This window comes from Pezoporus wallicus, unplaced genomic scaffold (genome assembly GCF_028554395.1).
Source record: "Pezoporus wallicus isolate ANWC-B61680 ecotype Strahan unplaced genomic scaffold, APGP_CSIRO_Pwel_v1 contig_3952, whole genome shotgun sequence".
NCBI lineage: Eukaryota > Metazoa > Chordata > Aves > Psittaciformes > Psittacidae > Pezoporus > Pezoporus wallicus.
The window spans coordinates 4328445-4342171 of NW_026635034.1; the positions used below are offsets into that span (position 1 = coordinate 4328445).

At 57.8% G+C, this 13727-nt stretch overlaps 1 protein-coding gene across 4 annotated transcripts; it reads right to left on the minus strand.

Moving 5' to 3' along the window:
• Window positions 1-1415: 1415 nt before the first annotated feature.
• On the minus strand, window positions 1416-11717 carry MFGE8 (milk fat globule EGF and factor V/VIII domain containing). Of its 4 annotated transcripts, none has more exons than XM_057424037.1 (10): window positions 11594-11717; window positions 8148-8273; window positions 7785-7910; window positions 7178-7291; window positions 6610-6791; window positions 6138-6293; window positions 5256-5400; window positions 4277-4461; window positions 2898-3053; window positions 1416-2775 (listed from the first exon to the last, which is right to left on the minus strand). In XM_057424037.1, the coding sequence occupies exons 1-10, from the start codon at window positions 11700-11702 to the stop codon at window positions 2632-2634; spliced, it is 1443 nt and encodes a 480-aa protein (XP_057280020.1). In that variant the 5' UTR covers window positions 11703-11717; the 3' UTR covers window positions 1416-2631. The 4 variants fall into 4 exon arrangements, with proteins under 4 accessions (XP_057280020.1, XP_057279936.1, XP_057279846.1 ...); XM_057423953.1 differs by having other exon boundaries at window positions 4277-4479; XM_057423863.1 differs by having other exon boundaries at window positions 7178-7336.
• Window positions 11718-13727: the final 2010 nt, after the last annotated feature.

Genomic DNA, 13727 nt, shown 5'->3' on the forward strand with positions numbered 1-13727 from the left:
GTGTTTAGGGCCGGCCGAGCTTTTGGCTGAATGGGAGCCACAAAGTGTCACCCGTGTCTTCCCCGCCTCAACCTCAGCAGCTCACAGCTCCTCCATAGCCACACGGAAGGGGTTTCTCCGTGTAATGGCACTTGCATGGGACAATTCCAGCAGGAACCTGCTGCCCAAGGCTCAAATCAGGGAGGAAACCCCATGTTCCTGGTGGGATGGAGGCGGCTGTGATCTGTGCCGGGCTTTCCGGGTGGAGGCGAGAGGATGCTCTCTCCGACGGCTGCTTCCTGAGGAACTGGCTCGCGGGCAGCCGAGTCAGCAGCAGCGGGGTGCCGCAGCCTTCCTGCTGCTCCAGCAACCCAGCCGTGTCCAGGAAGAGCATCCGAGGCATGGGGATGAGTCGTGAGGCGCTCTGCACGGTGTGAAGGGCGCTCTCATCCTCATCAAACTCCCCATCCTAGGGCTCTGGAGGAGGAAGGAAATGCCAAAGAGCTGGGAAGGGGCTCAGCATCCGTCAGAGGGGTTTGCCTGGGGGGTGGCAACGGGCCACAACAGAATCCCCTGCTCTGACACAGGGCATCTGGTCCCGTCACCCTCCCCATGGAGCCTGTGCCGTGCCCCAGCTCAGGGCTATCCTGGCTGGACTCAGAACAAGCTGCTGTTATCTCTCCCCCAGCTTCCCCGTGATAAGGGTGGCACGTCTGGAGGTGAACCGGGCGGCCTGTCACTGGCTCGAGCTGTGGCTGCTGTTTGTCACCAAGCAGCCACAGCGGATTCAGCCTGGTCCCTGCCAGCAGCCCCTCTGGTGCCCAGGGGCCAGGCAGGGGCCTGCGAAGGGGATGCATGGCCTGAGCAGAGCGCTGCTGGCAGCACAGAGGTGAATAGAGGTGGTCCAGGGCTGCAGGGATGGAGAGATGTGGTGGGATGCAGGTTGTCCTGGGCCATTCATGATAACTTCAGGGCAGAAGGCTCTGGAGGGGAGCAGAGCTCCTCTGTCCTGTCCACCCCAGTGCTCCTTTCCTACCAGGGACCCTGTCCTCAATGCTGGGAGCATCCCCTGGGCAGCCCTGGGGTGTAAGAGCTGGTTTTGCTCCCAGCTGATGGATTTGCTCCAGGATCAAAGCCAAAGGAGGAGACACAGGGCGTGGGGTGCTGATAGCAGCCTCCCCTCCCCATGTCCCATCCCATTGTGCTTGTTCAGCTGCAAGCACAGGCTCTGGCAGCTGCGATGGGGTGGAGGCAGCAGGGAAGATGCACTGGTACTCTGGTTCTTGTGCAGGGAAGGGTGCTAGGAGGGGCTGCGAAAGCAGAGACATGGGTTCAGCATGGCAGGAGGCAGCCCCTTGGGATGGAGGAGGCTCAGGGGGGATCCCAAAGGACTGTGCTTCGGGAGGTGGCTCTTGGGAGCACAGAGCAGCCAAGCCAACAGTTTCAGCTGGTTTTAATACTGTCAGAGACACCCTGGAGCAGGGCCACTGCTGTCATCCCACCCAGGCTCCCTGGGCGCTTGGCAAAGCCATCCCGCTGCCGGCCCAGCTCCGTGGCCACTTCACATCCCAGCAGGAAGGGGAAGCATCACCAGGGAAGGACACCCTGATGCCAGTGCTGGGCCTCACTCATCTCCTACTGCTAATCCCGAGGGCTCGAGCATTGCAAGAGGCTCCCCTCCACCCCATGGAAAGGGAAAGAAGTCAGGGTACAAAAAGGGTCATGGCACAGTGCTCTGTGGTGGTTTAACCACCACCCCACCCTGCCCATCGTTCCTCCACACCTTTGTGGCTACAAACCACCTCTGCCCCACCACCAGATTGCGGCCCCCCCAATCACCGCTCAGCTCTGGGGACAAGGGACCTCCAGGCATCCCTAACTGGAGACAGGGGCAATGCTGAGACTTGGCAGATGCTGGAGCCGCATGGTCCCAGGAAGGGGAATGGGCAACGACTGCCAAAACACACCCAGCGGGCAGAGCCACGGGCAATAGGGACCTGGTGCCTCTTGACAGGAGCCGTCTCATCACTCCCCTCACACTATGCAGCGCTGACACCACAGGCAAGGAGACCCAGGGCATGGCACAATGGGCAGGGGACCACAGCCAAGTGGGTTTTTCAGAGCCCCTGTTTGCAGCCATGCAGGAAGCAGGAGGGATGCTGGAGGCTGCAAGCCCAGGATGCTTACCCTAAGCCCCCCAAAGCTGCTGAGCCCCAAGCCCCACTGCAGGCAGGAGACTGCAGCTGGCTGCAGCCTCTCTGCTGGAAGCAGAAGCGAAAAGGAGGAGAAAATGTGTCTCCAGGCTTAGCTGGGAGGATACAGTCAAGCCCTGGTTGTGTGACGGGGGTCCTCCAACAAAGCCCCAGTTGGAGAAGGTCCCTCAGTCAAGTCCCGGTCACACAAGGGGGACCCCTCCCCCCCGGCTAGTGGGGTGAAAGAGCAGGAGCTGTCCCCACATCCCACCTTAAGAGCCCTGTAAAGTGCAATGCTGTGGCCCCAGCGCCAACGAGGGCAGGGGAGCCCTCCTGGCCGCCTGCCGAGTTTGGGGACATGAAGAGAGGGGTGTGAGGTCAGAGCAGGAGCGGGCAGAGGTGGGCAGGGTGCAGGCTTGGGTGGTGGGCAGGTGCAGCCCCGTCCTTCCTCCCCACGTGCCTACTCATCACAGCCCAGCAGCTCCACGCGCAGGGTGATGCGGTTGTGCCAGGCCACGGGCAGGATGCGGATGAAGCGGGCGTAGAAGGGCACATCAAACACGTTCTTCTTGTGTGAGTAGTTGTCACTGTTACCATGGAAGATCTATGGGGGGAAAGGTGGGTGTCAGCACCTCCAGGACCTCCTGCCACTATCCCATCCCATCCCATCCCATAGCAGCATCCCTGAAGCCCAGATTGCTGCCCACCTTGCCCTGCCCCACACACCTTGGTGCTGTTTGTCTGTCCATCCTTGTACAGGGTCCAGGATGTGCCATTGTCACTGTAAGCCACCTTGTAGGCTGCCACATACTGGATGTGCCCAAAGTCACGGGCTCCTTGCGTGATGATGCCCGTCACTTTCTTCTGGTCCTGGAGGTCGATCTGGCACAGAGACAAAGCTCGTTGAGGCTCCTCGCAGGAGCAGTCCTCCCACCTCAGAGCATCCTGCATGTCCCAGGGGTACCTGGGATGTGCTGGCCCTCATTGTTTGACCCCCACCCCAATACCACAGCAACTAATAGAACACCACTGCAGCATCCCTCAAAGCGACCCAAAGCGGGACACAAACCTCTCCATCTCAGCTCCCTTCCCTACTGCTGCCACCCTGATATTTTTCATTGAAAAGGTCAATGTGGGAATGACAGTAAAAAAATCTGAATTCAGAAAAAATAAAGGATTCCCAAAGGAAATGTATTTCCATTGGAAAGTGATTCTGGCTGAGAAAATATGCAGTTCAGCACGGTCTGACAGTTGGGTTGTGAGATGGTTTCTATTCTCTTTACTCTGCCACACTGCACTACAGCTGCTGGCACGCTACACATAAACCAGCAAAAGAGCTGAAAGTCTCCTTCATTTAGTTCCTGTTTTATGCTCATCGAGGGCAGAACCAGCTACAGATACACACGTGTGCATGTATGTATGTGAGCACACATCTAAATCTGCGTGCACGTCCACAGTCAGCCTGTGGTGCAACAGCCCAACTCAGCGTGTCATCCCGACCCCACCAGCAGTCATTTGATAAACTGGTTTATTTAGGGCCACGAAGCAGCTGCTTTTAATCATTCCCCAAATAAAAAGCAGGACAAATATTTAAACTGCGTTGTCCTATTATGTCATGAAATCATGTGAAAAGGATAAAAACAGGGGAGGAAAGGAAACTGAGAAGGAAATTTCAAAACTATTTGTTCCCATTCCAGACTGGGAAGAGAAAAGCAAACCCAGTATTTTTCCTGCAAAACAGAAACACAACATTCTGGGCAGCAGGAGGATCGTGGCACGGTCACCCCAGGCTGGGACAGCACTCCCCAATAGGGTTATGCAGCACTGGGGTTCTGAGGGCTCGGTGCACCCCATGGGAAGGTCTGCGGAGACGGCACCACCCTGTTCCATAAGCACCGATGTGTCTGACCCACTGCTGTTAAAGTGGGTGGTGGTGGCCCCATCCTGACCTGTCCCTGCAATCTCAGCTGTGTGCCCCACAGCAGGGCTCCGGCTGCTCTATCCCAGCATCTCCCGCTGTGCCCATTCTGCTTCCAGCACCCGGGCACACCTGGAGGAGCTGGGGGAGAGAACTGAGGTTACAAAGGGAGGGCACCAAGACCCACCTGCAACCACTCAGACTGATCGTTGTTGAGTGCTGTCCAGGCATTGGTCTTGCCTGTCTTGTCCAAGCGAGCGTAATGGGGGTGCCAGGTAAAGGCGTCGATGCCCCAGGTCTTGAAGACGCTGGAGGCTGTGATCTGCTGGTCGGAGATGAGGCGGGATTTCATGCCCAGAGGCTCCGAGCAACCTGCCGTGTTGAAATACACTGTAACACAACAGTTTATAGACAGTGAAAAGGAAAGAGCCCACGGCAAAACCCCATAACCCAGGTGGGCGCCAACCCCACGTTCCCATGTTCCCCCCACGGCCAGGATCAGCAGAACAACTGGCTTGCCTTTTCCTGGGATTATAGTTCCCAGCTATTCCCTGTCTTACAGTGCCTCCTGCTGCAGGGATGTACAGATGTCCTCACAGCGCAGCCTGGCTCCAGAATACAGCTCTGGCAGGAGGCAGGAGGCTGCTTTTATGGGTGAAGAGAGCAATGCAAAGACATCCCCAGCCAAAAGCAGAGCTGGCCCCATACAGCAGCAGGATGTGACCCAAGCCCCCATGGCACCCTGCTCTCACAACATGGGTCCTGCTTGGCTGCTGGGGATGTGCCACAGGACAGGAATGCCAGAGGCACAGGGAAAGAGCTCAGGCTAATCATTCCTCATGTTTCCCAGAGGACTTTGATCCTCCAGTGCTTTTCGACTCTCCAGCTGGAAAAGCAGACAGTTCACAGCTCAGAATGGGAAGGGTGCCATAAAACCCCTGGGCTGGGAGGTGTTAGCAGTGTGAGAATGCAGCTTAAACTGGTGGGATTAATGGGTTGTGCTCCCCAAAACACCCAGGGGTATTTCCAGGCATCACATAGCAGGTATGGGAAAAACAAATCCTCTATCCCAGGGGATCCAAACCAGTATAAGGGCAATGCCCTGCCCCGTGTCTCCCCCTGCCCTGCAGTCCCTGGGGACACTCAGGAGAGGCACCGGCATTTACCATTCATCTCGCAGCCGATGAGCTCGAAGCGCAGCGTGCAGGCGCGGCGGCACATCACCGGGTAGATGCGGATGAACTGGGCGGTGATGGGAGGGTTGAACATGTTGGTCTGCATGGTGCCATAGTCCACATTCCCCGGGAAGACCTGCAACGGCCAACAGAGTGTCCCGGCTCTGCCATAGCCTCTGCGTGAGACCCCTTGCCCAGCAGACAGACCTCAGCATCGAGTGGGGAAGCAGGGCTCTGCTTTAGTGCCCTGGAGCAGTGCATGACCTTGCAGCAGCTATATTCCCTGCTCTGTCCTTGCCCCACAAAGCAACACCAGCTCCCTCCAGCTACAGCGATACTCCTCAAATCACAAGCAGCAGAGGTGGTTCATTTCTTTCTTTTTAACACAATAAATAGAGTCAGGCCATGTTTTCTTGCATTTTTCTCCACTGCTGCAGAAACAAGAGCAACTTTTCTGCTCTCTAAAGCAAGGCAGATTCTCCCAGCCATTCCCTGGAATGGCAATATTCCTGCTTCGAGAGTGAGACACAGTCAGCTCATGCTTGGTGCAGACACAGCACTGAGACACATAATCCGCTCACCAGCCCTTCCAGACCATGCCCAGTCCCCATGTCAGCGATAAAGACATTATCTGAATGACCTAAATAAGTCAGCACTGCTTCTTTGGCTATGCTTACTATGGTCAATTAAACAGAGCCAGACAGTGCTGCCTGGCACTGGAACTGCCTCTGCAGTCTCGCTGCTAGGACAGCTCCCAGTGTGCCTTTGACCCAGGTCAAAAGCACCTCCCCAAACATGGGGCCAGTTTGGGATGCAGCTCGCAGCCACCCCAGCACCCGCAGCGCTGCCCTCACACAGAGCATCACTGCCCACCTTGTCTGTGTCCTGCTTCTCGTCCTTGCAGAAGGTGAATTCCCTCCCATCCAGGCTGTAGGCGACTTTGTAGGCACGGACAAACTCCTGCTGGCCCACACGGCGAGCGCCTTGTGTGATGATCCCACTCAGCCGCATCTTCCGCAGCAGGTTGGCCTGGGTAAGGAGGAGGGTGTGAGCAGGGAGCAGTGTGGATGGGGTGCACAGGCCCTGTGCCCAAGCATGGGAGGGTGGGCTCATGTTCAACATCAAGACCAGGAGAGGGGCTGCTCAGGGCACTGCGAGGAAGGGAAAATCTCAACCCCAGGGACCTTGTCTTCCCCAGGCACATCACGAGATGCCCCTTGTGCAGCAATTTAGCCCCACACTTGCCACCAGGACCAGATAAACCCCATAGGAGCAGCCCAGCAAGACCATCCATGGGTACGAGGGCTGCCCGCTGCGCCGGTGCTCCCAGTCCTGCTGCAGGTACCTGGATCCAGGGGCTCTTGTCATAGTCGCTGGAGGTCCAGGCGTTGACAATGCCATGGTTGTTGAGGCGGGCGAGCTCTGGCCCCCAGCGCTGGAGGCCGAGGAAGCCATAGTAGACAGAGGATGCTGAGAGCTGAGCATCAGAGATGGCTCCTCCTTCCATGCCCAGGAGAACAGCACAGCCTGGGGGCAGTGGGGACATCAGCACCAAAGAGAGACAGTGACCAGGAAGCAAAACCAGGGAGCCATTTGCCTCTTGTCTGGGGACAGGGCAGGAGGTGGGGACCTGCCCAAGGACCTGGCTGTCCAGAAGGTGTACTTCCCCCTCCTCATCCACAAAACCAAACCCTCTCATAGCACGGAGGTTTGGGGAGCAAGGGAAAGGGCTGCTCTGGGTACCCCCACAGAGAAGACAGCACCTTCCCAGGGACGCTCCCTCCACCAGGTCCCTGCTGGCATCAAGGGCAGCCAGCACATAGGCACCCGTGGCTGCCCTTCAGATCCCCTAAACCAGCTGGTGAGATCTCTCCTGGCAATGAGAGATGGAGCAGTGGGGGACAGGGACTTACGGATGTGGCAGGTCTTCCCCAGGAACGGAGAAGGACACTTGCAGGTGTAGTCACCATCCAGGTCCAGGCAGGTGCCTCCGTTTTTGCAAGGCTGGGAGGAGCACTCATTCTTGTCTAGGACAGAGTTGAGGAGCTCAGGAGGAGACCCAGGAGCCAGTCCTGGGGAGGACACCCCTCATTCAGTGCAGCAGGAAAAGGGGGAGACGTCCCCTCAGCCAGGGCCACAGCAGGGTCCCTGCTGATACGGTGGCACAGGTTGAAGCACTGACTTATAGAGCTGCCTAAGCCATGTCCCTACTGACTGCTGCCACATGTGCATCAGGACACACAGCCATGGCAAGGCTGGGACCCCATATGGAGCAGGCTGAACCTTGAGGCACCCCTATTCCCATTACTCAAGGCACCAGAGATGCAGAGCAAAGCTCAGACACCGCCGCATCCCCACGCCATGGTCCTTCCCTCCACCCTGCAAGGTCCAAACCAGCCCTTGGTCCCTGATAGAGCCTAGTGCCCAACACAGCCACAGATTAAACACCCACCGGTTGTCCCTCCAATGCTGCCCAGGGGGTCCCCAAGCCCTTAAGCCCCCTTCTCCCCCTGTACTCACTGTTCTGGCAGTGCACCCCATCGTACCCCGCAGGGCACTTGCAAATGTAGTCAGTGAAGACATCCCCACGGTTCGGGACGAGCTGGCACTCGCCATTGTTGTGGCAAGGATTGGGATGGCAGGGGCCTGGGGAAAGGGAAAACAGCGGTAATATGGGCATGGATGGAATATAAAAGCACCAGTGGGCTGTCACTCCCTGGAGACACTGCATTCCCCCCAAGGAATGGAGGTCACCGCATCCCTGCTTAGATCTCCATTCTATGTGCCCATCAGCAGGGCTGGACCCCAAGGCCATGAGGGCACACTACCATGCTGCAAGGCTCCTGGCCTTCACAGAGCACCCGTGAGGGGTCAGCCCCTCACCTTTCTCTGTCTCATTGCAGTCAATCCCAACGTAGCCCTCAGGGCAGATGCAGAAGAAGGGGGTCTCATTAATCCCAGTCAGGCAGGTGCCCCCATTCTGACAGTGGTTCACGTCGCAGAAGTCTCCTGGAAGCAAAGCCACACGTCACTGCGAGCCATCCCAAAGGCCGGTGTCCACCAGAGCCCTGTGGATGCACATGGAGGCATCCCAGCTCAAAAGCAGGAACTACTCCAACTGTGGATGCTGCAGGGAGGGGAGCACCCAGAGAGGCTGCTGGAACCTACACAGAACCTCTGGCATTCACAAGTGATGAGAATGAGCATGACAGAGTGGCCAGGACCTGTCCTGCCCTGGCACACAACAAAGTGGGTTTAACAGAGCCTGCACATCAAACCCAAGCCAGGGGAAACCCACGTTTTTGGTGCATCCAGTGTATCTGATGCTTATCTGGGAAGCAGGGGTAGCCAGGCTGGGGCTCGCTCAGGCATGAACAGCACAGGATTATCCAAGGGAGCTGGTCCCATTGCTGAGTTTTGCTAATGAAAGTTAGAACTCCCGAGACCAAACCAGAAACCATTGTAGGGGGAGCCCGCACGCCTTGTTTCTCACAAGCTGGAGACACGCAAGGAGGGAGCGCAGTGTCCATCCCTGCACAAAGCCTGCCAGACCTCCATCACTGTCCCAGCAGCTCCCACGAGGCAGCTGCAGCCCACAGGCACATCCCTGCACGGGCTGCACCATCCTCCCTTGCTGTTCATCCACCTCCAACATCTCCCACAGTACTGGGTTTATGCGGCGAGGTGCTGCAGGGGGCTGCAAAGGTGGCTTCTGCAAGACACCAGGAGCTGCTCCTGTGTTGGAGACCGGCAGTCCCTGCCTCCTGCAGACAGCCCGGGCAAAGGAGGAGGAGGAAGAGATGTGACAGGTGCCAGAGCAGGGGTTCCTCCACAGCCCATGGAGAAGACCATGGTGATGCAGGCTGTCTCCCTGCAGCCTGTGAAGGACCACACCACAGCAGATATCCACCCTGCAGCCCATGGAGGACTCCACACCGGAGCAGCCTTCTCCTGATGGGCTGTGCCCCATGGGAAGGACCCACGCTGGAGCTTTTTCATCTGCTTTTCTCCCCCTGTCCTGCTGAGGAAGGGGAGTGAAGGAGCAGCTCACGGCAACCAGCCGAGGATAACCCACCACAACCTTCTGCTCAACACTGAAGTGCTAAATCACACTGCAAGAACCCCAGTGAAATTCCTCCCACCCTCAATTTATTCTGCCCCAAGAGCTGCAAGACAGTGGCATTATCCATAAACCTAGACCAGACTCCCACCCTGAATGCCTCGGTACTCCTCACCAAGTGCCAGGACAGCACATACCTTGGTGCCAGACTCTCCTCTGCCATGCTGCAGGAATCAGAGTAAGGGCTGGGTGGAGACCCAGGAATAACTCCTTACTACAGGCAAGCCCTGGAGAAGGTGGAAGTTAATGAGCTGTGGGCTCGCTGCCTGGACCCACACCAAACAGCACAGCTCTCATTAGCCTAAGCTAATACTCAGTGAGCTCCCACTCATTAGTCTTTTAATAGCAGGGCTCCTCTGAGTTAATCCTACTCTTCCTGACACTCCACATCTGCAGGGTACACACTGGTGGCAGACTGGCCAGTGTTCCATGAAGGCTTCTGAAAAGATGGTGTAGCTCCCTTAGCCCAGCCTCGGGAGGCAGAAACACTTGGGCAGTGGTTCAAGTCCCTGCCCGCACTGCCCAGCCTGTTCTGCATGACCTCATGCTCCATCAATGCACTGCCATGAGCTACAGCATGGGAGGAGAGAGAGCTCCTGCTGATACGTGGGGATGCCTTCGCCCCACGCCCCTCAGCAGGTCTCCAGCCCCATCCCAAGGATCATTCCTGGCAGTTGGCCAAGGCCAAGTGGACAGAGCTGCTTCTGTTCAGCAGCAGGACCTGGCTGCTCCCCCATGAATGGAGCGCCAGTGAACGTGTGCTCCCCAGCATCTGCACTGCCTCCAACACAGGATACTATAGGGTGGGACACAGCAGCGAAGGAGCAAGGGTCAGGACAGGAGGGTCCCAGGTTTATACTATACAAGTAACTACACTCCCTTTCCTTCCCTCCCAGGAATTATCCCTTACATAGTGGTCTCCCTAGCCAGGCCCCTGCCTAGCAGCAAGGCACATGGGTCACATTTTCCACTGTGGCAAGTAGTTTTGGAAGCTCCTATTTCTCATCTGTTGCAGTTCAGCATCTCCATTCTCCACACAGGCACTTTTCTGCAGGCAGGGACAGAGCTGTCACAAGCTGGACAGTCAGGAACCACAGCAACAAAGATCAGCCACTGCGTTTGGAAATGTTTGCATGTTTGAATCCACAGGCTGGCTGGAAGGCAAAAATAACATCCTTCAAAAACTGGGACAGCTCATCCCAGCAGGCAGGGGGAGGTCAGGTCAAGCCTGTCTCGTGAGGGCCCAATGGGCATCTCTTGCCCAGAAGGAGCAAGCACAAACAGGGCCTTCCTCATAGCACACCTTCTGCTGCCCTTTGTCCCTTGTCCCAGAGCCCACGCTTGGGCTTTGCTACCCTTTTGCCTTCTCACCCATCTCTTCTGGAGTCAACCACCCCAGGCGTGACCCACAGGGTGATGATGGAGCTGCTTCTCGTGGGGTTCCCCTGGCAGGGCCAGCCTGGCGCGCTGTGCCAGGCGGTCCCAGGGAAGCTGTTTACATTGTGGGCACGGTTATCTAAGCCTGAGAGCACGGGACAGCCCCGCTGAGCTATTCCGAGCTCAGGAGCAAGGACAGGGCTGTGGACCTGAGCTCCTCCGCTCCTGCAGCAGCAGCCCTGAGGGCTGCGCACCCTCTCATTCATCACCCCCGCACACAACACCACCCCTGCCCAGACCCTCTTGCTCTGCACTCCAGATCCTCTGGCTCTGCACCCCAAATCCCCTGCACCCCGGATTCCCTGCACGCCAAACAACCCCGCACCCTGGACAGCTGAACTCTAGATCTGTTGCACTCCAGATCCCCAGCACCCCAGGCTCCCTGGCACCCCGGATCCACAGCACTCCGGACCCCCTGCACCCCGAGCTCTTTGGCACACTGGATCCCCTGCACTATGCATCTCCAGCACCCCACGCTCCCGGGCACCCCAGATCCCCAGCACCCTGGGCTCCCTGGCACCCCAGATGCCCTGCACTATGGATCCCCAGCACCTCGGGCTCTTTGTCACCCTGGATCCCCTACTCTCCCCATCCCCTGCACTCCGGATCCCCCGCACCCGGTACTCTAGCACTCCAGTTCCCCTGCACCCCAGGCTCTTTAGCACCCCGGCTCCCCTGCACCCAGGGCACCTGATCCCCCGCATCCCTGACCCGCGCCATCCCTGACCCTCGGCACGCTTGATCCCCAACACCCGGCTCCCTAGGCACTCACCGGTCACGACCAGAGGCAGCGAGAGCCTCAGCACCAGGGGGAACAGCACCTGCAACGGCCTCGGTGCCCGCGACAGCCTCGGTACCCGCAGCACCGCCACCGCCCCCATGCTGCTCCCGAGCCGCACGGAGCCGCGCCGATGCGATCCCAGCCGCGCCGCCCGCTCCGCTCCGCCGCGGGGCTCGGGGCAGGGAGTGACTCAGCCCGGCCCGGCGCGGCCCCACGTGCTCCGCCGCCCGCCCCCGGGGCGGGCTCGGGCAGCGGGAGGGGCTGCGGGATGGGGGGGTGATGCCCCAGGCACCGCGGAGTGCAGGCAGGGCCGGAGCTGGGGTGCGAACCTGGCCCTGTAGCCAAAGGAGCCACCAGGCACCCTGGGGATGCTCCGAGTGCGGGGTCCACCGGAGAGACCCGCACCGGACCTTGGTCCTAGGGTGGCGGTGCCCCTGGCTCCCGGCCCTGGCTGGCAGGCAGAGGGGGCAGAGCTGGATCGGGAGCAATGGGGGCTGCCAGCACTTGGCAGGAGGAAGAGGTGTTTTGCAGCACAAGCCCCCCACGTTTCTCTCCATGGGTGGGATGAAAGCTGGAGAGGCTTTCCCCTCTGCCAGGCAGGGCACGCACCGGCACACTGAACCACCCTCGGCACGCAGCATGCCAGAGGAATGGGGCTCTCCTGAGCTTCTCCTAACCAACATCAAGGAAAACAGCCAGGCCAAGCGTGCATGGGAAAGGGACTGGGGGGACAACAGCTCTGCACAGAGCACCACACCATAGCTCTGTTGGGTCAGCCACAAACGAGCTCATCTTTGAGCTGTGCCCAGCTACCAAGGGCTGGAGAAGCCCAGCTGTGCCCTCGAGATGGTGCCATATGTGGAGCTCTGACCTGGGAGGCAAAAACCATGGGGCTAAAGCATATTCATGTTAAATCCATATTCAGCAGCAAAGACTTTGGAAAAGAGAACTGCACAGTACAGGAATGCTGGATCATTTGACCCCACGTCGGAATTCCACTCCAAGCCCTCCTCCTAAGCATGAAGCTGATTTTTCTCTTCTTGCAAAACCCTCCCTTTCAGCACTAACCAACCCAACTCAGACACTTCGGCTGCTCATATTTACATGTCAACTCTGTCTGAGTATTGCTCCATTTCTGGCTTTAGCAATGCAGCCACCGCAGCCCGCAGCGAGCTGGGCAGCCTCCCTGAGCACCCTGCACTTTGACCACTGTTTCTACACCCCCCTCTAACATCCAGTTAATGCTTTCCTTGGACACAATCAACCAGTGCCCATAGGAGCACCCAGACAGGGAATGACACCCCAGGGACAGTCCCACCGCCAGATCCAGCTGCCCCAATATGCCAGGAATTTGGCTGGAGGAACACAGGGATCTGGACACGTGTTCCCACCCAGCCCCAACCATCCTCACTAGTGCTGGTTCCTTCCATTAACAGCCATGCAAAGGAAACTCCAGGCAGACCTGAACTCCAGTGGAGGGAGAAACAGCAGCTAGAAAGGAGGAAGCGGACTATACACAGTACTTGCTTTCGAATAACCCTGCAACCTCAGGGTAATTACTGCTGTGGTGTTCCGAGGAAAACAAGGTCAGGAGGAGGAAAGCGCAGGGCAAGATTCCCAGGGCTGTGCACAAACAACTAGGACAAGGGTGTTTGTTCTGCCTCTTGAGGGGCTACAGCCCGGATTGGTCTCAGAGAGGATGCAAGACTCAGAGGGAGCTGCAGAAACATCTTGAGCCTCTAAAAACAGAAAGCAAAATGTTTTCCTTCTGTCCCCAGGGGCATGAATGCCGATGTCCCGAGGAACATGCATGGGAAAGAATACTAAAGAGCGAGTGGTGGAGGCCAGGCAGAGGTATGCTTCCATAGGGATGGTGCTTCCTGGAGGCACCAGTGGCTCTTTGAGTGGAGACCTGTGATGGAGCAGGGGATTCCAGTGAGAAACTGGGTTTGGGAAGAGCTTGTGCTGTGCCAGCTGGAAAAGGGAAGCTCTGTGAGTGAGAGAAAAGAGAGGAGCAACCTGTCAAAGACAGGGAAGCAGCAAGGAATGGAAACACCACTCCCTGGGCTCATATAGAGCCAAGTTTTCACAAGGGATGGCTCTACTTGAAAGAGTTGGGTAGGTC

What these genes read in the sequence shown, in the direction of transcription:
- MFGE8 (XM_057423779.1), bottom strand. Translation starts at nt 11,702, where the DNA reads ATGGGGGCGGTGGCGGTGCTGCGGGTACCGAGGCTGTCGCGGGCACCG. An exon ending in GCTGCCTCTGGTCGTGACCG is followed by an intron (nt 8,274 to 11,593) that starts GTGAGTGCCTAG and finishes CTTTGCTTCCAG; the next exon opens with GAGACTTCTGCGACGTGAAC. An exon ending in CTGCAATGAGACAGAGAAAG is followed by an intron (nt 7,911 to 8,147) that starts GTGAGGGGCTGA and finishes CCCTTTCCCCAG; the next exon opens with GCCCCTGCCATCCCAATCCT.